Source organism: Polyodon spathula, chromosome 10 (genome assembly GCF_017654505.1).
Source record: "Polyodon spathula isolate WHYD16114869_AA chromosome 10, ASM1765450v1, whole genome shotgun sequence".
NCBI lineage: Eukaryota > Metazoa > Chordata > Actinopteri > Acipenseriformes > Polyodontidae > Polyodon > Polyodon spathula.
In genome coordinates, this window is record NC_054543.1 from 31115336 (window position 1) to 31140193 (window position 24858).

The 24858-nt window shown below is 38.1% G+C and overlaps 2 protein-coding genes and 1 long non-coding RNA gene across 4 annotated transcripts in view; 1 reads left to right on the plus strand and 2 right to left on the minus strand.

The window, feature by feature from the left end:
• Positions 1-13917, minus strand: part of LOC121322247 (transient receptor potential cation channel subfamily M member 2-like) — a 45578-nt gene extending 31661 nt beyond the window's left edge. For both annotated transcript variants that reach the window (XM_041261927.1, XM_041261928.1), the window contains exons 1-5: positions 13648-13917; positions 5759-5946; positions 2424-2512; positions 1439-1607; positions 884-1064 (exon numbers count right to left, since the gene is read on the minus strand). In XM_041261927.1, coding sequence (XP_041117861.1) covers positions 884-1064; positions 1439-1607; positions 2424-2512; positions 5759-5866 — 547 coding nt within the window. In that variant the 5' untranslated portion in view covers positions 5867-5946; positions 13648-13917. The remainder of the gene's footprint in view (positions 1-883; positions 1065-1438; positions 1608-2423; positions 2513-5758; positions 5947-13647) is intronic.
• LOC121322248 (cilia- and flagella-associated protein 410-like) lies at positions 10553-16794 on the plus strand. Its single transcript, XM_041261929.1, has 6 exons — positions 10553-10655; positions 11053-11282; positions 12736-12827; positions 12861-12910; positions 16125-16221; positions 16433-16794. Exons 1-6 carry the CDS (start codon positions 10588-10590, stop codon positions 16577-16579), a joined length of 684 nt encoding a protein of 227 aa, XP_041117863.1. The 5' UTR covers positions 10553-10587; the 3' UTR covers positions 16580-16794.
• Positions 16795-19474: 2680 nt separating this feature from the next.
• LOC121321417 lies at positions 19475-23994 on the minus strand. Its single transcript, XR_005950937.1, has 3 exons — positions 23904-23994; positions 22076-22947; positions 19475-19774 (listed from the first exon to the last, which is right to left on the minus strand). It is a non-coding gene; the product is annotated as an uncharacterized LOC121321417 (long non-coding RNA).
• Positions 23995-24858: the final 864 nt, after the last annotated feature.

The following is a 24858-nucleotide window of genomic DNA, read 5'->3' on the forward strand; positions in this document are numbered from 1 at the left end:
GAATCTTATAGTAAAATTTTGTTAATTGGAATTGGGACATACTACAGAGAAATACTATAGAATTATATAGTAAATGTTATACTACACTACAGAATGAAGTAGTACAAACAGAAATACTATACAAATACAGGAATACTATAGGGCACTATAGGATCTTATAGTAATACAATAGATTTTTTTCGTAAGGGATGAACTATATACACACAAGCCTAATTCTTTCTCAGCAATCAATACATGATTCTGACTCGATATTTGTTTAAGATAAATGTAAATAATGTTCACAAACACTACAACACACCTGTCTCCCTCTCGTAAACTCTTATCTCTTTCCACTCTCATCTCTTTCCACTGTGTTCTTGCAAGTGACAGCAGCAGGCACCTTTTTGTAAATGTGCTCTACACGCCATTGGAGCAGGTCTAACTTTAGACACCTAAATGCCTGTTTAGACAGAGTCTCAATGTTTGAAAATCACGTAAAAATGGTAATGAGCTAAACTAGACGCCGGTAGGCGGGGCAGAGCATCTAAGGACATCGCTCTTACGCTAGACCCCCGTCCAAACGTTTAAAAAGCTGACCCATCTAAAGTCCTTAGTCGCCTTTGAAAATTTACCCCTCTATGTATCGGTGTGAAATGTGCAGCTTTGAAATAAACACTTGTTGCAGCACTACCCTAGATTAAAGAGATCTCTTTAACTGGTCAATTCACAGCATCTGTTACAGTATCCAGCAGCCCGGTTTCTGGTTTCAAGTAGTGTGTGTGGTTGACCGATCAGTTCATACAGTAAATGTGGGGATGGTACTGTACCTTTGAGATTCTACCTTATCAATGATCTTAAAACAACACGGATTTATCTGAGAGCTTGTAAAGCAGGCAGGCCGCACCTGTGGAGCGGGCCACCTTGATGAGCCCTCTGCGGAACATGTTCTTCAGCCTGGGCTTCATGTGGAAGTTCTTGGCTCCTCCGGTGACTGAGATCAGCAGGTTGGGAACGTTGAGCCCCCAGTGGTCTCTCATCAGCTTGTACAGGGTGTCCGGTTTAGTGTCTGAGGAGACCCGCACAAACTGCACACAAACAAAGGATCTTAGTGAGAGACCAAAGAAAGAAATGTGTGGTTAATTCTCCCAGCTAAAGATGCATTACTCCGTGGGGAGGGCAGCTTTTCAATTGGGTTGCCACATAGTGTAGGGTAAAACTTAATACCAAAACCACACCAGTACATAAAAAAACTAACTTTAGATATTTTAAAATAACAGGAGTCAGTAGGTTATAGGACCACCTGGATAACACTGATTCAACATGGAAAGTCATGCAAGGCATGTAAAATGTTCTAGAGGAATGCTGATCATTGCTTGATGTTTACCGATTCCATCAGGGAATTTGAGGGAGGAAATCTGGTGGATGTCTGTTTTTCAAAATGGCATTACAGATGACAAACCTTGACAACGTTTTGCCCCAAGCCAGTGAAGGTGATGTCCCCGTACGCATCAGTAGGTTCTTCACGGACATGCCTTTTCAGGTCCCACGTTTCACCCAGGAACTCTTCATGTTTAACAGCTTCTTCAGAATGAGACGCCTTCCTATAGCCACACTTACAGATTTCTTTTCTGCAAGGACAATAAAACAAGGCAATGCAATTAACCTGCAGAACAGCAGTGCTTCATTGCTCTTACATGAAAATAGGCAGCGTCACAGTAATGAAGAATGAAATGCATATTCCTTAACTGTCTTTTGAATTGAATAGAGTTGACATGATAAGCAACTGAGTTGACCACTACAATATAAAAGTAAGTTAAGTTACATAGTGTGGAACCGTTGGTGGCAGTTACTCCATTGATAGCAAATGTTGCCTACTTTTTAGACAGATGCAGCAGCCTTAGGGAAGTTTAATTTACAAGGTTTTTCCTGGTTTGATAGATACCTTTAGAGCCAGCATTCCCGCTGACTACAGCACCCAGGAATAAGCTGGTTTTTCAGTATTCTTGAGCTCTGCTAGAAAGAGCACCCTCCTACCTACCCTAAATGATTCTCAAACACCTAGAAACCGGGACAGGATTTTTCTGAAACCGTACTCATATGCAGACAACAGACATGCAAAGACACAAAGACAACCACTGATCCAAATAGACACACGGCTGCATTTAGTTATTACCATTGAGCTGTCCACAGCAGGCAGGTGCTTGCCCCTAGGTGACTGTGCAAACGTACTCTTCCAAATGAAAAAAAACTGAAGAAACATCTGACTGATTTTTGTGCATGTTCATGCAATAATGAGCTACAGTACCTGCGTCTGCTTTTGCTATCCTGCCCCATCCTCTCGTCCTTAAATGTAACATAACAGCCTGTTATTCCTACCTGGGCAATGACTCAGCAGTGATAAAGAAAGCTGAAGCAAGCAAAAGACAAAAATAAAGAAAACGTACCCAGTGACTGCTCCTGCTGTGTTTTCCACATAGTATTTGCACTCTTTCTTCCTGATATTTTCTTTAATCCAAGACCTAATGTAGTGTTGCTGAAAGGATGGAGAATAAGCCATGGATTTAGCTGCTTTAGTGCTGCTGATAGCAAGCCTCTGCAAAAATATATGCTTGTCAATGTCTTCCTCCATTATTTAAAAAGGAAAAAGAAAGCAGCTTCTTGTCTCCTGGACTGGCATTCCCTATAAGACTGTGCTCTGCAGTGATCCAGCAGTGCTGCAGACAGAGTCCTGTCACATGAAAACAACATCTCTAAACCACCACCCACTGTATGCTGCAATTTGGTTATGCAGGTATGATATCAGCAATAGACATCCTGTGCCACAGTAGCGATTCAAAATTAGAGCTATCACAATAGTATAGAATAAGAAATAGCAATGAAACGTTTAATCTGAATTTGATGAGTGATTCTCAGACACCCCCCTCTATCCCCACAGTCTCAAGAGCTTACTGCAGGTTAAATACTGACAATACCCAGTTTCCTAACTTATACTTATATTTGACATTTTTGTATCATAGTTTAGTTTAGTTTAATTTATTCTCTTTGTGCCTGCAGGGGCAGCACAGGTACATCTCCATTTTGCAAGCACTAATACAAAGAGAGCCCTAAGTGAACAGACAATAAAAATTCCAAACAATTACTATACTTCCACAAATTATATAAATATATAAAATAAAATGAAAAATGAAAAATGAATATGTTTGTACAAGGTTGTCCTGGAAGAAAACTTGCTTCCTTCTGCTCTGACAATGTTCCCCAACTCTGAGGATTGGTTTTTCCAGCAGGACAATGCTCCATGTCACACAGCCAGGTCAATCAAGGTGTGGATGGAGGACCACCAGATCAAGACATGGCCAGCCCAATCTCCAGACCTGAACCCCACTGAATACCTCTGGAATGTGATCAAGAGGAAGATGGATGGTCACAAGCCATCAAACAAAGCCGAGCTGCTTGAATTTTTGCGCCAGGAGTGGCATAAAGTCACCCAACATCAATGTGAAAGACTGGTGGAGAGCATGCCAAGACGCATGAAAGCTGTACTTGAAAATCAGGGTTATTCCACCAAATATTGATTTCTGAACTCTTCCTAAGTTAAAACATTAGTATTGTGTTTTTTTAAAATGAATATGAACTTATTTTCTTTGCATTATTTGAGGTCTGACAACACTGCATCTTTTTTGTTATTTTGACCAGTTGTCATTTTCTGCAAATAAATGCTCTAAATGACAATATTTTTATTTGGAATTTGGGAGAAATGTTGTCAGTAGTTTATAGAATAAAACAAAAATGTTCATTTTACCCAAACACATACCCTTAAATAGTAAAACCAGAGAAACTGATAATTTTGCAGTGGTCTCTTAATTTTTTCCAGAGCTGTATATATATAAACACAGCAGGAGGGGGTTAAAATCCTCCCTGCATAAAAAGGTGTGTTTGTTTGTTTAGTTATTTAATTATAATTGTATTATTAATTATCCCCTGCACCTGGCTATCCTTGTAAATTAGAGCCAGGTGCAGGGTATTTAAAAAAAGCAGTCAGTCTCTTTGGGGCTGATGTGTGAAGGGTCCAAGTGTGTGTCAAGAGTGTGAGTCACTGAAAGATATTTTGTGAAAGCCTTTTTGTGAATGGTGTTGTTGTGAAACATATTTGTAAACCTGAGTGTTTTGTTTTTAGCAGGTAAATAGCCTAGCTGTCCGGTTATTAGTTTAGAGTTCCAGTTCATGTTTAGTTAGTGCTCAAGAAGAGCTAGGTGTTTATTTTTGTTTTATTTATTTTTGCAAATATTGACAATTGCACAAAAGTTCTTAAAACCTCCAGTCTGTGTGCCCTGGGTCTATATTTAAAAGAGGCAACGAACGTGACTGCAGCTCGATCACATACACAATACAGTATATATACACTGCGTGTGTGTGTGTGTGAGTGTGTGTGTGTGCATGTGTATATGTATATATATCCTGCAGGGAACTGACAACCCTTGATGCTGCAGAGTGGCAGGACCAGGATCTGGACCTCCAGCCCCTCCTCCAGTGAGTGGAGGACCAGAAACAACCCCCTAGGTGGAAGCATATTAACATTAAATGGGCGTATCAGATTGTGGGAATACCTATTGAGGCATCTCTCTGTCTGTTAGTGATGATCATCTTCATACAGAACAGCCAGTAATTAATATATTGAATTACTGTGGGGTGTGTGTGTGTGTGTGTGTGTGTGTGTGTGTGTGTGTGTGTGTGTGTGTGTGTGTGTGTGTGTGTGTGTGTCCATGCACACCTGCATCTACAAACAGACCCCAATCAGCCAATTTATAGACGCAGCTAGAATGATCGCATGAAAATGCTAGAGAAATGATATCATTAAAACCCAATCTCATTACCCTGTGATCCAAAGTACCTAGTGGAGCCTGGGCTCAAATAAACATACTGTTATGTCACAGTCATCAACCTTTTTCTTCATACTGAAAGCTCTAATTTTAATATGAAGACGTGGCAGAAACACATCTATTTGAAACACAATTTGATTTGGATCAACAGGAGTTGAAGCTTTACTAATGCACTTAAGCGACAGAACCCTAATCCGAGGGCATGCCTGTGAGGTAGTTTAGGGATGGAAATAAGACTCCCATTGCATGGCAGTTTGATCCATTCCTACGTTTAGACACACCTTAGCTTGTTACCTAGACATTAGAGCGGGTCAAACTGCTGTGCAATAGGAGTCTTATTTCCATCCCTGTAGTAGACTGTGACTGGACGGTAAGATTTAAATCTTTAAATAACATGCAGTACCTAATTACTTTTTCAGTGTTTTGCTTTCCTTGCGTTAAGCTAGACACTCAATCTGAATGTTGCACGGTCATGTACTTTGCAGTAATGCCGTGGAATGGTCCTTCCTGATTGGTGGATGAAAGTTTGGAGGTATCTGATGCTTTCTAAAATGACAGTTATTTGTAGTTCTGACTGCACCTTTCATTAGAGTGAGACTACTGTGGGGGAATATATTGCAGGACCAAACACCGTTATCCAGAAAATGGGTCAAATAAGCAGTTTAATTCACACTTTATTTCAAGGCTGTAATTTCTTAATAGTAAAACTTTCCATGGCTCTTTTCTAATTTTAGTAGTTTGTTTTAATGATTACAAACATTAGGGAACATTTAAAACATATCTTAATAGATGTAAAAATAAAAGTGAACAATGTTAAGGGCTTCAGTTCTATAGCTTTCCAAGTCATTAATTGTCAAATGACACTCCCCTTTAGATTTTCCTTAGAGTCCCTCATTACATACCTTCTGGTTCGTGCTGAACAATACCTGACTTCTGTTTCTGTTGATGAAACTGCCGTGGTAGATATCCACTTCATCTGGGTGGATTTCACTATCATGTAGAGTGAGCATGTTGAGTTAGCAATCCAACAGCTACTCATAGAGCTCTCTAGTCATTGTTGATCATCTGTACCTGTATTAGGGGAACTGTCCTGGGAAACACAAACAATGCAGGGGTCTGAATTAAACTAAATTAATTATAACCAATCCAAATACCCACCTCTCTTCAAAATACCCATCACATCTCCTTCACCTTAACCCTAAAGCTCCAAGAGACATATTCTCAAAGCATTTGTGCCATTGTTTAATTAACTGCTATTTGTTAAAAGGAGAAAAAAGTCATGTCAGTGTTACAAAATGAAAATCAAAACAGATTGAGATTGCTTAAGAGGACTTGGAATATGCAATGTAGTTGTTCTTGTTTTGTAAAATTAACAGGTGTTTTACCTCTTCCAAAAAATAGAAGTTAATTAAAGACTGGCAGAAACTCTTTGAAAATATGGCCCTACATCTTCTCATGCTAGTAGATACAGAAATAGTTTGTGATATCCATCTAATCAGTCCCTGTCTTTGTTTTACCTTTCTCAAAGAAGAAGCAGAAATGTTAATCTAATATGATGCAACTGCCCATTTCCTGGAGCTTTTCTGGGAAATCCATTTCACCAGAATCTTTCATCAGTAAGGGCTGCAAAATCAGACAAGATGATTAATTTTTTTCTTTAGTCTGATATAGCACATACAGGGATGTGCAAATTTGGCGCAATGACGCTAGAGCTTTCACCTATTTGTATGTAAGTTTATCCATAATGGATTATCACTTCCTTCTTCCATTACCAAGAGAACATTTTGAGCTGTAGAGTTAAGGTGAAGGAGAGACAGATGAAAGAGACGGGAGATTCAATGTCGAACATTAAAATCACTGGCCGACCAGCTCAGAATTCAATTATTTTCAGTACACACGTGCACAGTGTATGAGGATTACATAAATACCACATTCCAGAAATATGGCTGGTCAAAGACTCTTTTGCATTATCTGTATTATGTACACTAACACATATTTTGGGGCTCTATGCATATTGTTACGAATGGTGTTACTGGTATATTGGTTAATAATGATGTAAGACTAGGGGTGGATCTCTCCCAGGAGGTAGAGGGTGTGGCGCCTTTGTTATTGTACATTAGCAGGAAACTGCTTGCGTGAGAGACTCAGAGACCAGGTATGCTGCAATGCGTAGCTGTTATAAAATAACAAAATTAACCAAAAGCAAGCTTATGTGCCCCTCTCTTCCTTTTTTTTTTTTTTGGAACAATAGCCTACACTCAGAATGGAAGAGTGACCAAGATATACTGTAATCCTTGATTTGTAGCAGATGTAGCATTTTATGGTATATATTAAAAAAATGAAAACATATATCTCACAGAAATACAATGATTCTTTGTTGTAAATCTTCCTCCTGACCTATGAGGGCACTAAGCAGCGAGAACAGAGTTCCCTGGACAGGCTGGCCTGACAGTTCTTTCCCAGGGCTCAAGGGAAGTCGGCCAGCTAGGAAGGGACGAGACTCTGTTGCAATAACGCATTGAAGGAGTTATTGGTAAAGGGAAGGGAAACGACATGGCAGCCACAGATTGGAGAGGTTGTTGCATTTGTTTACCAAGGGGTCATGTGTGATAGCATCAAAGGGGATGGAGAATCGTAATCTGTTCCTTCGCATTGATTTGTTTTTTCGATAGAACCAAGAAGGACTGTGAGAGCGTAAAAAGAAACTATCGTGAGTGTTTTGTTTGTTTGTTTGTAATTGTCTCGTCTTGTCTTGTACGTTACTAGACAGCTAACACCGTTCCGGAGCTGGTGCCAAGGGCCAACACTAAACCGGACAGCACTTCACCACAATATCAACTTGTATCACCCACCATGAGCACTACTACACTCACCCAGGACTTGTGACCATGTCTATATTATTGTGGGGCGGATATTGTTTATTATTTGGGACTGTATTTCCCTTGTTATTTACCCTGTGCTGTACACACTGGTGTGTATTGCCGGGGGATTATTGTTTGGTCGCCAGACCTGGAAAAATACAATAAAAACATTTCCAAACCGGATTACAATTATCTGTCTGCTTCTTTAACGCACTGCATCACCCCTGCGCCTGTTTCCACTCAGCCACTTTGCCACAATATGTTATTGACTATTTTCACTTACTCTTATGGTGTGTATCAGGGTGATGGTCCGAGTTTACCCCCAACCCACAATCATATTATTCTCTCAAGCACACGGAGGTATTTAGAACGTGGGAAACAGCAACTTGCTAGTGTTGACAGGTATAAATATTTATTTTCGGAATGGATGCTTCACTTGGATTACAAATGACTATCAGGTTGTTCACAGTGACTGGCATTCACAAGACAAACTCATGGCTGAGCATCTAATCATACTACTGCTCCCTCCTAAGGAAAGACACCCCATTAAATAATGTTAAACACATGGCACATGTTTTGTCTCATTTATGCACATTTGTTTAACTTGCATGAATACCATCTGCCTACAAAATAAACAATAGTGGCTGAATATGCCAAGTCCCAGGCATTATTGATAATTATTGAGATCCACAATCCTGCAGCTTTTATATTTATTGATTAGTTACTAAATAACAGGAAGAATGAGTAATGGTGACACATTAAGCATAATTATGAATGCACTGCAGCTCGTATATTATGTGAAAGAAGCAACCTGAACGTTAACCCGCTAGACTTTTTAAAATGTAATTTTTTTTATAATTAAAGTTATATGATGTAGAAATAATTATCTTTCAATATTGATCCACTTTCTCTTGCCTAGCAGAGCATGCCAGCTTTCTATTTACCTTTCATGTGCGCGTGGAGCATGGGCGTGTCTACTGAGCTACATAACTACATTGTTAATGTGATACGAAAAGCCGGCCCTAAATCTGCTTTACATTTAGACATATGTGAAGGCTGGCCCTGGTCCTGGATTGCAGGCCCTGGGTACATCGAAACAGTAGCAAATCGTCAAATCGCAAGTGTGAACGGGGTCGCCCTTGCACAATGAAGTACATCCAACATTCAGAAATTGTGTATTACATTCTACATTCTATTTACCGTAGTAAGCGATACAGAATGAAATACTGTATACCTACTGTTTAATCCAAACACAACTGACTGCATTTTGTTTCTCTGCACTTAGCTAAACGTTTATAGTGAATGTCAAAATGTTTACAAGTATTAAACTAAATGGAATTGTGTATTTAATAAGGGTCAGATTGCTCAAGCTCCCATTTCAGTTAAAGAAAATGTAATTGATCGCCCATAATCTCAGTTGCAGCATTATAATGAGTGTCAACACAACTTGAGATACACGTAGCATTGTTTCAGTATGATAACCCTAATACTATATTACGATAAAATTACTGTCTTATACTCCCCCGAACTGCTGTTTCCATTCAAATAAAATTAAAAAATACATAAGCTTATATTTTTGTTTTAGAAATTAAATATTGTAACATTCACTTTACCAAACAATGTGTTTATGTTGTGTCAGTTCTCCAAAATGATACAGTCCTGCCTATTGCACCCATTAATACCTATTGTGTATCGTTCCATCGATAAATCGACATTTATTTATTTACCCTGATCTGAATCCATTTAAATTTTGTTTTCAGCTTCTGGGATTTATTTCCTTTGTGTCTACACTCCACTCTGCATGCCTTGTCAGTTTACTGGGTCCTTAAAGCAAATTAAATATCGGCATGTGTTTTTGTCAGTTCCAAACAGAAATGCTTTATGATTCCTTTGAGGATTAGCTGGCTGGTGTATTTTAATTCCAATAAAGTCTTTACTTGTTGTTAAAGTGAATTGGTTTAAAATTAAACATTTGGTTTTTATATTCCTCAATATGCATCTTTTTAACAAATAGTTATGTTTGGTTTAGTGTGTCCAGCTTTCTGAATTTACTTAGCACCCCTTATAAAATGGTACCATAGTTAAAGCATAGTGAAAATACGGTGAAGCATGGTTAAAAATTGTAAAGCTCAGATAGGTTTGGTAAATTGTGGTGAACTATGGTAAATGCATACAATCTATATTATTGGAGTGGGGACTGAATGCAACCACAAACCCCATCCATCCATCCAAATATGGATTTTAAAATATATTTAGAGAGTTGTTAAAGAACCCAATAAAAGTGTGAACCTGCCTCATGATTATGTCAGACAGTATTTAATCTGTAAAAAACAGACACAGGCGGCCAGGGGTATTTTAGAGACAATCTGTGTGTTCAGCATGGGGCATCCTAACTAAAAGGTGCCAGAAGCTGCCTGTGCTGTGCTGTGCTCACTGGAGGTACAGCCCAGATGCTTGATGCTGAAGTTTAGAGCTAAACAAAGGACACTGATTTGAAACCAACAACAGATATCAATAGAACACTAATAATACAAAAATAGCAGTAACAAAACAATAAAAAAGTAAAACTGGAATGGAAATGCATTTGGTTTCAGATTTAGCCAACTCATTGATGACTTTGTTCTACTGACACCTGATTGGCCTAACTGTGTAAGGCAATATATTGAGAACAAATTGTACTTGACAAATCTAAGCATGCACATTTGTTGAGTGATTATTATACATGCAATGCTGTGGCTATTGATAATGGTGACCTACTTTTTCATGGTACTGACATTCTGTATTTATTCTTTAGCAGAATAGTCTATTCTGATAAGTGTGCTGTGCTTTCTCTCAATTACAAAATCTTATACAAATTTTAATACTGTACAATGTTTTTGATTTTTTTCCAGATATCTATATTCACTGAAATACCAAACATTGAGGTCCTGACACTAAGGTAAGCACTTCTTATCTGCAGGAGATATCCTTCTATCAATAAGGTGGAATGGTAACTATCAGCATTAAGTTTAGTTAAAAATGTTCTGAGAACTCCAAGTTCCTGAGTATTGGAGGTTTTTTTTTTTGCTACATTCCCTGGTTGATAAGTAACCCAGAACATTTGAGAAAAAAACATTTATGTCTGCTAAAAAAAAAAAGAAAGAAACAATATTGTAGAAATACAAGGTAGCATTGGGACGACTGTGACAATAGTTAATACTAACGAAAACGAACATTTGATTTGAATATATGAAGGCAAGGCAGTGCAGGAGATAGCAACGCCAAAAAAGTTAGTTTGCATTCAGTATCAGTTTAACTCATGCTAGGTTTGTCCTTTGTATTTATTTATTTCACAGTGCAAACAAAATCTCTTCACTGGAGCACATCAGCCAGTGTCACAACCTGACAGAGCTGTACCTGAGAAAGAACAGCATCGCCAGTATATCCGAGCTGTACTACCTCAAGCCCCTGACTCGCCTGCGCGTCCTGTGGCTGTCGGAGAACCCCTGCTGTGGTCAGGATTCTCAGAAGTTCAGGCTGACGGTGCTTCGCAACTTGTCGAACCTGCAGAAGCTGGATAACCAAAGTGGGCCACATTGCTCAGAGTAACACATTGCTTAAAGAGGGTTGCAAGCAGCCTGTTGTATCAGAGGATCACACATTTAACTGTTGTACACTCCAGGGAGGCGGCACACTCTACATGGTTTATATTTTGTATTGATTAGTGTGTTGCTTCAGTGCTGTCTTTGTTATTTCATGCTTTGATAATTCAATAATTCGGTTAATTTGTGGCATTTTGTTACTTAAGATTGTACTTGTTTTTTTACTCCATAAGGGCTCATCACTAAATCACAGCCTTCAATATTTCATGTTTTTTTTTGATGTGTAGATGTAAGATAGTGAAATAACGAGGGGGTATTGTATTTAATGATTTTTGATTCAATTAAAATCCAGAGAGGAGTAACGTACTGTTTGCTGAGTGCTCATTTGGGTGAAAAAATCCTGCAAGTTACTGAATATGAAATGTATGCACTTTGTTTGTATATAGGAAAGCCCACTTCCTTATTTGAATAAAAAATGGAAGTTTTTTTCTGAAGGGGTTAGTGGGACAAGTTTAAACACATCCACGCTTCAGTCTAGTTTATGTTTAAACAGTCAGTAATTGTCAATTGCTTACAAACTAAAAGTAGCATCTTAACTGGGGATGATTATGTGGTTAGTATGCGGGATAGTTTCAGCTGCAATGAAACAGACGCCTCTAGATAGACTGCAGGTTAGGTTTTAAGATGTTCTCAAATGCAATAAACACAACTTATGAGTCATCAGGCCCCTAGAGGATTGTAAAACAAGATACTGGGTTAGTCCAGTTATTTTTTAGACTATGCTTTACTAACCTGTTACTCACATTAATATAACCCCATGATGTGTATTTTCAACATACTAAGCTAAGCGGTTATTTTTTAAATGAATAAAGCATGATTATTTCAAGTTAAACGTAATTCTGAACGTGTAAATCAAATACATTGAGATTAATTTAAATTCTGTTCATTGTAAACTGCTGATACATTTATTGACTAGTACCGAAAAGAAACATAGTTATCAAATTAGACAAGTGTTTGGATAATTAAGTTTCTCTAATTTCTGAATGAGTTATTAAAGTGTAATTGACCTTGCCATATATCTGACTTTCTTCAGTGCTGAAGGATTACTTAATAGCATCTTTTAATATATGATTTATTTGAAAACATACTGTAAAATGCGCCTATTTTTATATACAGTATATAAATTGGTTTTTAAATTGCATCTTTGTGAAGTTTGCTCATGTCTTAAACATACCAATGTGCACAGTTACCAACAAATGAGCCTAAACTAATCTCTGTTAAAGTAATGTTTATAAATTGAATCAGTATACAAATCACACACCCTATTTCAGTAATGTTACAGTAAATACAAACTTTGGATGGTTTATTAATATCGGGGTGCTGTTGAGAACCTGTGTAACAGCCCGACTTACTGACTGATTGATTGATGAGTTTCAGCGGTCACTGAGGAGGACCTGTCCCGTGCTCTGGAGGAAGGAGAAGAGATCACTGCACCCCCTTTCTGGGAGAGCACAGGCAATGGGGTGCCGGTGTTCCCCGAGGAGCAAAACCTGACTGACCAGTCAACAGACAATGAGAACGACTCGCTCAGCTTCAGCATGGAGGAGACCAAGTAAGCAGATGGGGGGCTTTTTTTTTTTTTTTTTTTAAGGATATATTTTTCAAAATATAATTTTAACAGTATGAAACAAAAAAAATGTCTTGCCTTTAGGTTTTGTTTTTGTTATTTTGTTATTTTTATTTTTTGCTTGTTTTTTTCTTCTCAGATCCCATTTGTTTTTGTACTTGCTTACCAATAAGTCTGACAAATTGTCAGGGGGCTAGGATGGGTCGAACAGGGGTACTTTCAGCAGGTTTGAAACCCTTGAAGAGCATTCCTGTTGCTAAAAAATGACCCAATCCTATACTTGTGGGTCAAATGTTACACTAAATTTAAATAGAGAGACTGAAAGTATAGGACAGCGAGGAAGCAGACTTTAGTCTGCATTGAAAGACAATATTCAGAGGGCGTGTACTAAAAGAGATTTTCATTCATGAAGTAGAAAAAAGGGCTGCTACATAAATGAATACTGTATTTGCATATTTTCTAACAGATTTATTTGGAAAACAAATTAAACATAGTTTGTAAAATACCAATAGAGATCCTTGATTAGGCACCTCATATTGCCCAATCGGGTTAAAGGGAATCTGATTAAGAGTTATAGCCTTTTCCTTAAGAATTTAAGCCGTAAACTAATTTAATGTCGTTTAAAACCCACAATGCTAGAAGTTAAATACTAACATGAACCTATATCTCAATACATAGAAAAAACAAGAATATTAAAAAATATATTTATTGAATGTACTTACTGTAAATGTGCTACAAGTTTCAGCAAGTGGAACAAAAATTGGAGCAATGCTTCATGTCAGTGTTGTGGAAGTTTACACTTTAAACTTCTGTAAGACAGAGACTCAGTAGAACAGGCAAGATTGAGTAAATAAATTTAATAGTTAAAGTTTGCAAACCTGAGAACAATCTCAACACACGCAGGTGTTAGGAAACCGAGCAAAGTTCTGAGCTCCGCAGAGCTTGTATGCATAATATATACTTTGTAACCTATAGTTATTGCAAGCCAATCACAGAAGCTTAATTCAATATTATCAGATAGCAACAACTTAGAAGATTAAGATGAGACCAATCATAACAGCTTATTCTAATTACAAACCCGCCCTGAAACAAAAGAGGGTTAGTGACATTTCATATGAAGAGTCATGGGAAGCACCTGCTAGCATGCAGTTTGCGGTTGCCAATGGTTTCAGCCCATAGTCAGTATCTTTCCGACTGGCGTATGAGCCACCTGCTTTTCAGCAGACGAGAAGAAATCATAACAGCATAAACAAACTGGAGCATAAACAAATACAGATATCAAATAAAAGCATAATCAAATACAAATATAATAAAAGCATAAACAAATACAAATATCATATAAGCATAATCAAATACAACTACTATATTGTTACTTATCATGGTTCTAGCAAGCAGTTCTGATACCATGATCATCTCTTGTCTTGTCACGTAGGCTTCTTGCAGTTACAGAAAGAGAAGAAAAACATGACTATATTTGGGCATTCCTGTTCTAGCTTAGAAGTAACAGGATGCAGGCAAAAAGTGAGAGAGAGATATGTCTAGACTTATTTTGAACAAACTTTTAAAAAAAATATAAGCTTCAAACTTCTTATTACATTAATATAATCTCTTTTTAAGTCACACAGGCGAAGCAAACCCATGTACAGACAGCTCAAAGGTTAATGCATAAATTACATTAGATGTAATTTTCCCACCACAGTCAGCTTGTTTATCTGCTGCTAAGAAATAGGAAGTTGATGCAGAAGTGAAATTCAAATACAGGCAACTGACTATTGCACTTGTAAAAGGGCGAGGAGCTCTTTACAGTATATATTTTTAGAACAGAGTTTCCCCCACTGCCCCTGTGCAGTTTATTTTATGTTTGCATTATGATTTATTTATTTGTTTATTGTTATATGTAAACATGACGGCTAAAATTGTTTTGACGGTGTGGCAGTATGTTTTGTTTTTATTTTTATGTTGCAGCGTGGACGGGAAGCCCATCCACATTAATAATTAATAAAGTCGTGCAGATTGGCCGAGGGGTAATAGAATAATTACTAGCTAGTTAAACCCCTCGGCCACAGTATATAAACCTGCAGCTCTCTGCACTCCGTGTGGTTGTTCACAGGAGGAACGGGAGAGCGGGAGGAGAGAAACAAAATGAAACGAAATGAAACTAAAACAAAAGTATAGGATCAGTTTAGGCCTGTGGTTTTCTGTTTGTGATTTTGTTTTTGTTTCGTTCTGTGAGTAGTGTTTTTTGTTTAAATATTTTATTTATATTTTTGTATTTAAATAAACGGCGCACAGCGTGTTTTTTGCCCTGCAGTACCTTGTGCGTGTTTTGCTTCCTCCATCTGGCCTGACATCACCGCAACGCCAGCCTGTCACAGCGCTAATGAATGCATTTTATTATTCTGTTACTGGGCTTTAGTTTTCATAATCAGGGTTTCCTTTATTAACTTTTGATCTCGCATTAACTTCGGGAGGGGAGTTGATCTTGCTTTGGTACAATTAAACTGTCAGTAAACCAAAGCTCAGGTTAATGCCTTTTATTGGCATTGTTTGCTTTCTTTTTTTCTGAAACTTCTTTACTGTCAGGTTCAAGAGTTCTGATCCCCTCTGTTAAGTTCAAAACACAGGTGACTAGAGGAATGCAGTATCCTGTTGTAGTGTGGATGGAGGAAGTCACACTTGTGTTGTGTCTAACAATTCTGTTTGGATAACATTTTGGAGAGTGTACTTTTCATTGTTGTTAGTTTGTCTAGCCACTACTATAGTTTCCACACACAAATCACACTCACTGAGAATGTCTTCAAGTTGGTTTTTAATATTCAGTTCTGGACTCAGTATTGCACAGAAAGATAGTCCAGAACATGCAGTAAAGTTTAAAAAAAATAAGATATATTGTATTCGGCAACACATTCAATTTGTTTAATCTGGGCATGAGTACAAATGCCAGAAAACAAGTAACATGGAGCCCTAATAAACAATGTACAGTATGTACTTAGCATCTGAAATATTTTGAAATTTTCAACTAAGTAACACATTGTGCAGGTGCTGAGAATCTCTTTTGGTTCTTCACTTGTCCTTTTTTTACCTTTTAGGATATGCAAATAATTGCAAATACAATTCTGTAGACAAACTGCTTTATTCTTGTACCAGTGCAGTGGGTCTGATTGCAGAGAGGCATTAATACCACTTTTGATTTTTCTAGTAAAATCGGTGAGCAGCTGGGGATGAAGCCCTTAACCAGAGATAAATTCCCATCCTTTACCACCCCCAAGGAAAGAAGATCTACTTCGGGTAAAAAGGTTAGTATTTATTATGTTTACTCAATTGACAATCAAAGCACCCTACCACAAACTTCCTAGTCTTTTACTGCAAGCATTGTCTTGTGCAATCACAAAAATATTGTGACTAAAAAAATAAATAAAATCTAGTAAAAGGTCTTGTGCAATTCAGTTTCATGCCTGGTCTAAATAATACTATTCTCGCTTTCTTTTGTGTGCAATTGTCCCACAGAGTAATGTTTTGAATGCGGTTCTACTGCTGCTAAAGGATCTGGATGCAGAGAGTTTGGATGTGGTTCGCAAGACAACAGAGAACAGATTGCACACTCTGCAGAGGAAGGAGGCTCAGCTTTATATACAAGAGGTCTTCAAGCAGTAACCATCACAAATGGAACAGTGCCATAGAAGCGCCGTATCCACAACCCTCTTCTGACTGCAGTAGTTCAGGAGTGGCCAAAGAGATGTAGTATCAGTCACCTGTGTAAAATCATTTAACCAAACTTGATAAGCATTCACAAAAACGAAACATGCCTGAAATTAAAATAAGCACCAAGAGCCCTTGCTGCATTTCTGTCTCTCACGTTACTGAGTGTAAACTCAAGAGTTTAGACCAGAGGTTTTCAAACTGTGGGGCATGCCCCCTGGGGGGGCCGATGAGGTTATTAGGGAGGCGCCAATACCTAACAGTAAAATACATTTCTGACTTCTTCTATGTCAATGGATTTTGCTCGTCGGTCCTTCGGTATCGTGTCGGCTTCAGACTCGCACAAAACCGACACGATGAAATCGTGTTGGAGTGTTATCGGGTAAGAAACAATTAAATGTGCTTTTAAATCTTCCAAGTCCTTACTTTCTCTTTTAAATGTGGAGTGAAGAACGAGAATAAGTGACTGTACTGATGTTAATACAATCCATCTTCAATATATATATTATAACTTTATTTAAAAGATTAGTCGCTTATTTAAATGTTGCACCTTTGCCACTGTCCCATCTGCACTGTATCTTGGTAGTTCCTACAGCACGCTCAGCGCTAGAATAGTGTAACAACCCAGTTTCCATCGTTGCAGGACTTATTGACTATCCCATTTGTTTGTCTTTTATGTTTCTGTATTGCATAGTCACGCCACTAGATAGCGAGCAGGGGTGGGAGTTGGTTACCAGTCTGTCCTTGTTCACCAATCCTGGACGTGCTGGACACTTGTACCCCTACAATACTGGTGGGAGATTAAGGTCCAAATGGTATGCCCGGGATTGATGAAGGTGGATGGAAGGCGCGGTTTAATGCCAAGTGATAAATAGGAGTGTGTGTCTGAGCGCACTTGTCTGAGGCTGTCTGAGTGAGAGTGAGAGGTAGACTGGAATTTAGCACAGAGAGATAGGTTTTTATTATTTTGTTTTGCTTTGCGTGATCCGCAATTGTTTATTTGACCTATGCTAAAAAACTGCTGAATTTTACACCCTGCTTTCATTTTACACGCAACGTTACAATATATTAATTTAGGAAAATCATATTTTTCTAAATATTGTGCTGGGGTCGGGGGGCATACGAAAGACAAAATCTCTGAAGGGGGGCACAGCAAACCCTGGTTTAGACATTCCACCAGCTCGCTGTCTTAGCAAGTCACAGGCCATCACTGGTATTAATAAATAAATAAATAAATGTTGCAAGAGTAAAGATACTATTTAGGCAGCAAAAGATTGTAACACTACTGTGTGTACGTGTGCCCCCAAGGAAAAGCTAGTTTTGTTGCTTACAGTATGGACCATATTCCTGATTTTAACAGTCAGTCATGAGAATCACAACATTGCGTTGGCACAGTAGAGTGCTAGAAACTGCTGTGTCTCTCTGGTATCTGAAGCAGCTTGACCAGTGGTTTGTTGTCTTTATGTTCTGGCATTGTCAGGTACAGACTGCAATCACAAAGTAGTAACGGAAGTCACCTCATTGTGGCTGAGATGTAACACTGCTCCCTGAATAAAGAGGCATGCATTTTCCAAAATGTAAACCTATCAATTTTCTTTCCTACAAATGTATGGCTTTAAGTTTAAGGAATATTTCTTTCTAGCCACTGACCTGTGATACAGTATACCACGTGTATCCTCCTGATCAGCCCAACAATCTTCTGGGAATTCAGGTTTTGTTAGTCAATAGAACTTACAGAGTGTGTTTGGAGTGTTTTCCATCGTTGGTAATAGCTCCAGTGTTTTCTCTCACTTCGATCGTTCATTGCATTGTCTTAGTGCAGGGTAGAGAGCCTGTTAGATGAAAATTCTGCGTGGCCATCGTGAAATTCTATCAATACATGTGAAGCGTGTTAGTTGAGTGTGACTTATGATTATTATTTTCTTTTATGGTGCCAGTAAGTCTATGATGTAGTCCATTATTATTTTGCTATGTAGGTATAAAAATTAATCATTACTATCATAGCCTGGATGGCAGGGTGAAGACATACATTATGTTTATTTTTAAATCTGCATTTATTTTGGTAAGGGAAATGCAGGAGTTAACCAGACTGTATTGGGACGTTCAGTTTGGATTTAAGAAACCTGGGTATCGTGTATCCAAAAATATAATCTTGAACAGTGTTTGTTTAGCTTTATTGTTATACAATACATTTACAATGTGTGTTAAGATAACACAAGATTAGAATGCATTTTCAGTAAAACACTAGTAATTGTATTAATTTATAAAAGTTTGAATTGGTTACAAGGTTGAAAAGAATATATATAAGAATATATTTTGGATTTATATAAATATTTTATTATTAGTGCATCCAGTTTATTAAAATAAAGTAAAATACAGCTTAAAATCACACAGTATTAATGGAGGTGATAATTTAATGTACAGTAAATGCCCTGCATATAATTTAAAATTATATATTTTTCCTTGAATATGGATCATGTTAAATAGTAACGCACTAAATAAACTACAGTATCCTTTTCGCGAATGTTTTTCATTTAGGAGTGATACTGCGTTTTACTATATATCACTACCGGAACAGAGTTTATATATAATTTTGTTCTGTACAGTAGATTGAGCACCTGGTATGTACATTTGAGCTTCATCTATCAGCAATTTTACTGAAATATATATATAATTATCATTTAATTGTTGTGAGTTAACTGTGTTACATTTCAATTTATTAACACTTGAATGGGAAAATGAATAAATACATATTCAATGCTTTTATTTATTTGTGTTTTTACAAATACAAAATGTACATACAAATGCATTTTGTATAAATCATCTTCACCACATTGGAGGTGTGGGGGTATTGCTCTACTATTGAAAACTTTTACTACAGTACTAGAACTTTAAGTGCTATCAAAATACATTGTACAACACTAAGATGGATAGTACTTCTGCAGAAGCTACCAATAAAGTGCTAGTTACACCTTCTGTCAAGGTTTGATGCAGTAGGTTTAAAACAGACATGGTTGAGCACACTGGTATTAGTAAGATAATGCATAGGTAGCACGGGCCACCAGCGTTCCTTTATTTGTATCTTCCTTTTCCAGGAAATCCGTGTCCAGTCTCAATGGGTATGATCAGATACTCAACATCATCTGCACCCTACAGGAAAAACAAACAAAACAAATTGTATTATCTGTGCACTTCGAGCTGATCTCTCCCTGTTACAGTGCTCTTCCTTTCACCTTCTTGGTCCTAATGAGCTTGTGGTCCCTGAACTCTGTTAGCTGGGTCCTCACAGTGATGTCACTGTTCACCAGGAAAGCCTCATGACAGCGCTGGTAAAAAGTCTTGGAAAGAAAACCCTTAGCCCCATAAACAAAGAAAAAAATAAGATTAAAAAAAAGTAACCTTTGAGTACATACAGTATACCACCTAGAATTCTCATTTCACAATTTCAAGGTTGTGCAGTGTGTATGTGTGTGTTTATATATATATAGACACACACACACACACACACACAGTGCCTATAGGAAGTATTCGCCCCCCTTGGACATGTGTGAAAAAATAAAATCCTGAAAAGTCTTCATTAGGTAAGTATTCACCCCCTTTGCTATGACACTCCTAAATATGCTCAAGGGGCAACCAATTGCCTTCAGAATTCACACAATAAGTTAAATGGAGTCCATCTGTGTGCAATAAAAGTGGTTCACATACACCTGTCTCTAAGGTCCCACAGTTGGGTAGTGCATTCAAAGCAAAGATACTACCATGAAGACCAAGGAGCTTCCAAAACAAAACCAAATTCTGGAAAGGCACAGATCGGGAGGGGTGTAAAAAGATTTCAAAGGCATTGAATATCCCTTAGAGCACTGTCAAGTTGTTCAATAAGTGGTGGAAGGTATACGGCACCACCCAGAATCTGCTTAGAGCAGGCCATCCTCCCAAACTGAGCAGCTGGGTAAGAAGGGCATTGGTCAGAGAAGCCACCAAGAGGCCAATGACAACTCTGAAAGACCTACAGCGTTCCATGGCTGAGATGGGAGAAACTGTCCATGTGTCAACAATAGCTCAGGTACTCCACAAATCTGGCCTGTATGGAAGAGTGGTCAAGAAGGAAGTAATTTCTGAAAAAAGCCCATGTAAAATCCTGGTTGGAATTTGCAAAGAAGTATGGGGGAGACTCTGAAAAGATGTGGCAAAAGATTCTGCGGTCCGATGAAACAAAAATTGAATTATTTGGCCTAAATGCAAAGTGTTATGTCTGGCGCAAACGCAACACAGCACATCACCCAAGTAACACCATCCCTATTGTGAAGCATGGTGGTGGCAGCATCATGCTATGGGGATGCTTTTCATCGACGGGGACTGGGAAACTTGCCAGGATAGAGGGCAAAATGGATGGAGATAAATACAGGCAAATCCTTGAGGAAAACCAGCTTCAGTCTGCAAAAGACCTAAGACTGGAATGGAGATTCACCTTTCAGTGGGACAATGACTCCAAGCACACAGCCAAAGTCCTAGAGTGGCCCAGTCAAAGCCCGGACTTGAATCCGATTGAGAATCTGTGTCAAGCCTTGACGATTGCTGTCCACTAATGATCCCCATTCAACTTGAATAATTTTGCCAAGAAGAATGGGCGAATATTGCACGATCCAGATGTGCATATCTGGTAGAGACTTACCCCAAAAGATTCACAGCTGTAATTGCTGCAAAAGGTGGTTCTACCAAGTATTGACTCAGGGGGGTGAATACTTATCTAACCAAGACATTTCAGTTTTATTTATTTTTCGTTAACTGCTGTAAATTCTCTCGCCTCTTCAAAGTGTTGAGTAGGCTGTGTAAATCACATTTAAATGCATCAAGAATTCAGGTTGTAACACAACAAATTGTGTCGTTTGCAGGTTCCCTCACTTATAAAGGATGATGTATCCTAATATATATATATATATATATATATATATATATATATATATATATATATATATATATGGGCTCCTAAATTCTTAGCAATGCTTTTTATTTCAAGCTGAAATTCTGCTAGCAGTCTGAATATTCCCCTAAAATTAATTAAAAAACAGTGTATGTGTGTAGAATACTCCTCTTGTTAATCCTAGCACAGGCCAAGGCAATGAATTACCCTCAACTACTTTAGCTCTGCTGGTACACTAAGCAGAGTTTTAAAAGCTCTAGTAAAATGTGGATAACTGTTGAGCACACACAATTAGCATAGTATGTCTTTCTTGTTCCTTGAACCACCTGGACACTCACACCTGGTTTCACAGTCCCTGATTAGCCCTCATCTTGGATTACTTTACCTAAAACAACATCAGTAAGTCCAAGATTAGTGAGAATCAGGGTCTGTGAAACTAGCCAATCAGTGTACGAAGTTACTACAGAATCACACAACATCCCCTATTTATGTTCCTGCTGTAGCTCAGTCTTGCAGAGGGAATGGGTTACCTTGCGTTAGGCGTCAGACTGCGCATGACATGTGTGAGCGAGTTGAGCGCCAGGGCTCCAGACTGCTTGAAGAGCAGCGAGTTCTCGTACAAAGCCTCCGCGATGTACGACTGGTACGTGGTGGTCTCCTATCACAGCCAGTTAAACTCATCTTGAACTGGCCCCACGCTGTGTAAAAACAAACAAAAATACCCCGTGTGTATCTGAGCAGCGGTAATAACAGAGCAGATTACTCTTTAGGTCAATTGTGCCACTGACTGCTACATTGAAAACCACCTCATTTAAATTTCACTTGTGATTTATTTGAACCCAGGAATCCATTTTACTCAAGAATAAGGGTTATATAACAAAGTTATTTCATTTCTCATTGGTAGGACATTCTCAAAAGACAGACTTCTTGTTCATTTTAATATAACTACATATAACTACATACAGCGTAGTCTTGAAAGTTAAAAGATGAATAAATAAAATGACAGAAACGACATTTAACTCAGAACTGGCCACAGTTGATCTGAAGACGTTTTACAAAAATATTTGTAGCATATCATGTGACAGGAAGGAAAGTCCTAAGCCCTGTAAATGTGTAGAATGGTTATAAAATGGTCCTTCTAATTTAACCGAGAGCAGCAGAAACTGACTTAAACTAATATGTAGACTGAACTGAAAGGGCGTATCCCAACAGATTAAGCTGGGCGCTTGTAGTAAAAAGGCTGCATGTTACTGACATAGAGGTGTGTTGATGTGGTAAATGGAGGCTATGAAGTGAAGACTTGGGATTGCAGCCAGCTGTGCCAGTATCTGTTGGGTTTTATCTCCTCACAGCATCTGCCCATCGATGTTGTGGATCAGCAAGAAGAGCTGAAGATCTGGATCTGTTATAAAAAAGAAAGGTTTCAGACAGTTTTTAAACTTTATAAAGTCAATTATTACATTGTATATTCATCTGCACCCTATGGAAAGTAGCCAAAAACAGGGATGGAAAGAAGACCCCTATTGCGTAAGAGTTTCACCCATTCCAGGTTTTAATACAAGCTTGATTAGCCACAGTGTAGAGGTAACAAGCACAGGTGTGTCTTATTAGTTAAACCAGGAGCTATGCAATGGGGGTTGTTTCCATCCCTGCAAAATAGCATCATTTGGAAATCAGGACATGCATGAAAGTAAGACCCTGCTCTGTAACGTGTTGCACTTCGAAAGCTCTTAGGGTTGGCCTTGGCTTCACTTCCATTGCAAAGCAGTCTTTCAACGTTTTACCATGAGCTGCATGTGACACTAAAAGCAAAACTAGAAACGTCACAGGGAAAAAAAGTCCCAATCTCCTTCCTTCTTTTTATTTTTAAATGCTATACCCATGACTGCAGCCTTACCAAAACACACAGCAATGTCTCTTACTATCCACCCGTGTTTAAAACATGTATTCCGAGAAAAAGCGCTTAGGAAATCGATTCTGTCGTGTCCAAAATATACACATTTCTTCATGCGAAAGAAACTTTGATTTGTATCAAATCAGTGACTGATCAACGCAGAGAGCGGAGCAGTGGTGTTAGCAGTCAAAAAGTGTTCCATTCTTAGAATGTGGAAGTTAAATAAACCGATTGCTTTCCTTATCATTCACTAATTACCTTTTTTGTAAATACTTTATGGACTAAAATGCCAAGAAGATTCAATTTCCAGACACACATTTTTAACATGAATTGCCTTAACTAGAGGCAAATCCTTTAGGTTATACGCGATGCAGACAGGCACACAGATACAAGAGCCTTCCAGTCTGCCTGTACTTACCTATACCCCTACAGTACAGTTAACTATAGGGATAGCCTGTTCTTACCTTCCTTCAGTGTTTTAACAATGAAGTCCATCTGATCCAGTGGGTTATGGAAATGTCCTTCATGCTCTAAAACTTCTTCCATGATGGAATTCAAAATCTGCAAGGTCAAAAGTTAGTTATAATACACAAGTGAGGACCACTACCTTTTACGTCTCTAGTCTTTTCCAGGAACCCTTCTACAGCTTTTCATAGTAAAGCATGGAGCTGCACAGACAGCACAATAGTGCAGAGTGAGCTTCCCACAGCATCAAGGTGCTGGCAGCTGGGGGAGGGACAGTGGGGTTGATTCCAGGTGAAGCCTGCTTGCTGTCAAGTGCTCATTCTGAATGAGGGTCCATGCAGCTATACCAATGTACATAAAATTATGCAGTAACATGTGTTTAGCAGTCTGTAGTTGATATTTTTTTCACTTGTTACATGAATACAGAGAGGGTAACAGTTTAATAAGAATAGAAAAAATAGTAATTCGAAACAAAGAGGCAGCAGGCAATATGTGTCAGTATCACCATCAAAGTGGAGCTCAGAAAAGAAACATCCTAAGATTGATTTAAAAAAAAAAAAATCTTTCAGAATCTATGACAGAATCTATCACGTCCACATTTTCCACCTGTACATATGCCTGATTTCGATTTCGTGGATTTAGGGGAGCTGAGCCTAAAAAATAATTGGATATGCCAAATTGGGAGAAAATAATACAAACAATAATTGGTGATTACTAAATAATAATAATAATAATAATAATAATAATAATAATAATAATAATCAGTTGCAAATGTAAATACAGTGTTGCTCCGCAGACAGTTCAAAATGTGATTGAAAAAAATTGTTATTTTTCAATATTGTTTCTTGTTCAATAATTTTGATGGTAAAAATCTTAAGACCTGGCATTGTGGTCCGTAAGTAATGTAACAGCTTTAAAAACACTCATTCCCTCCTGCTGCTGCAAATAACAGGA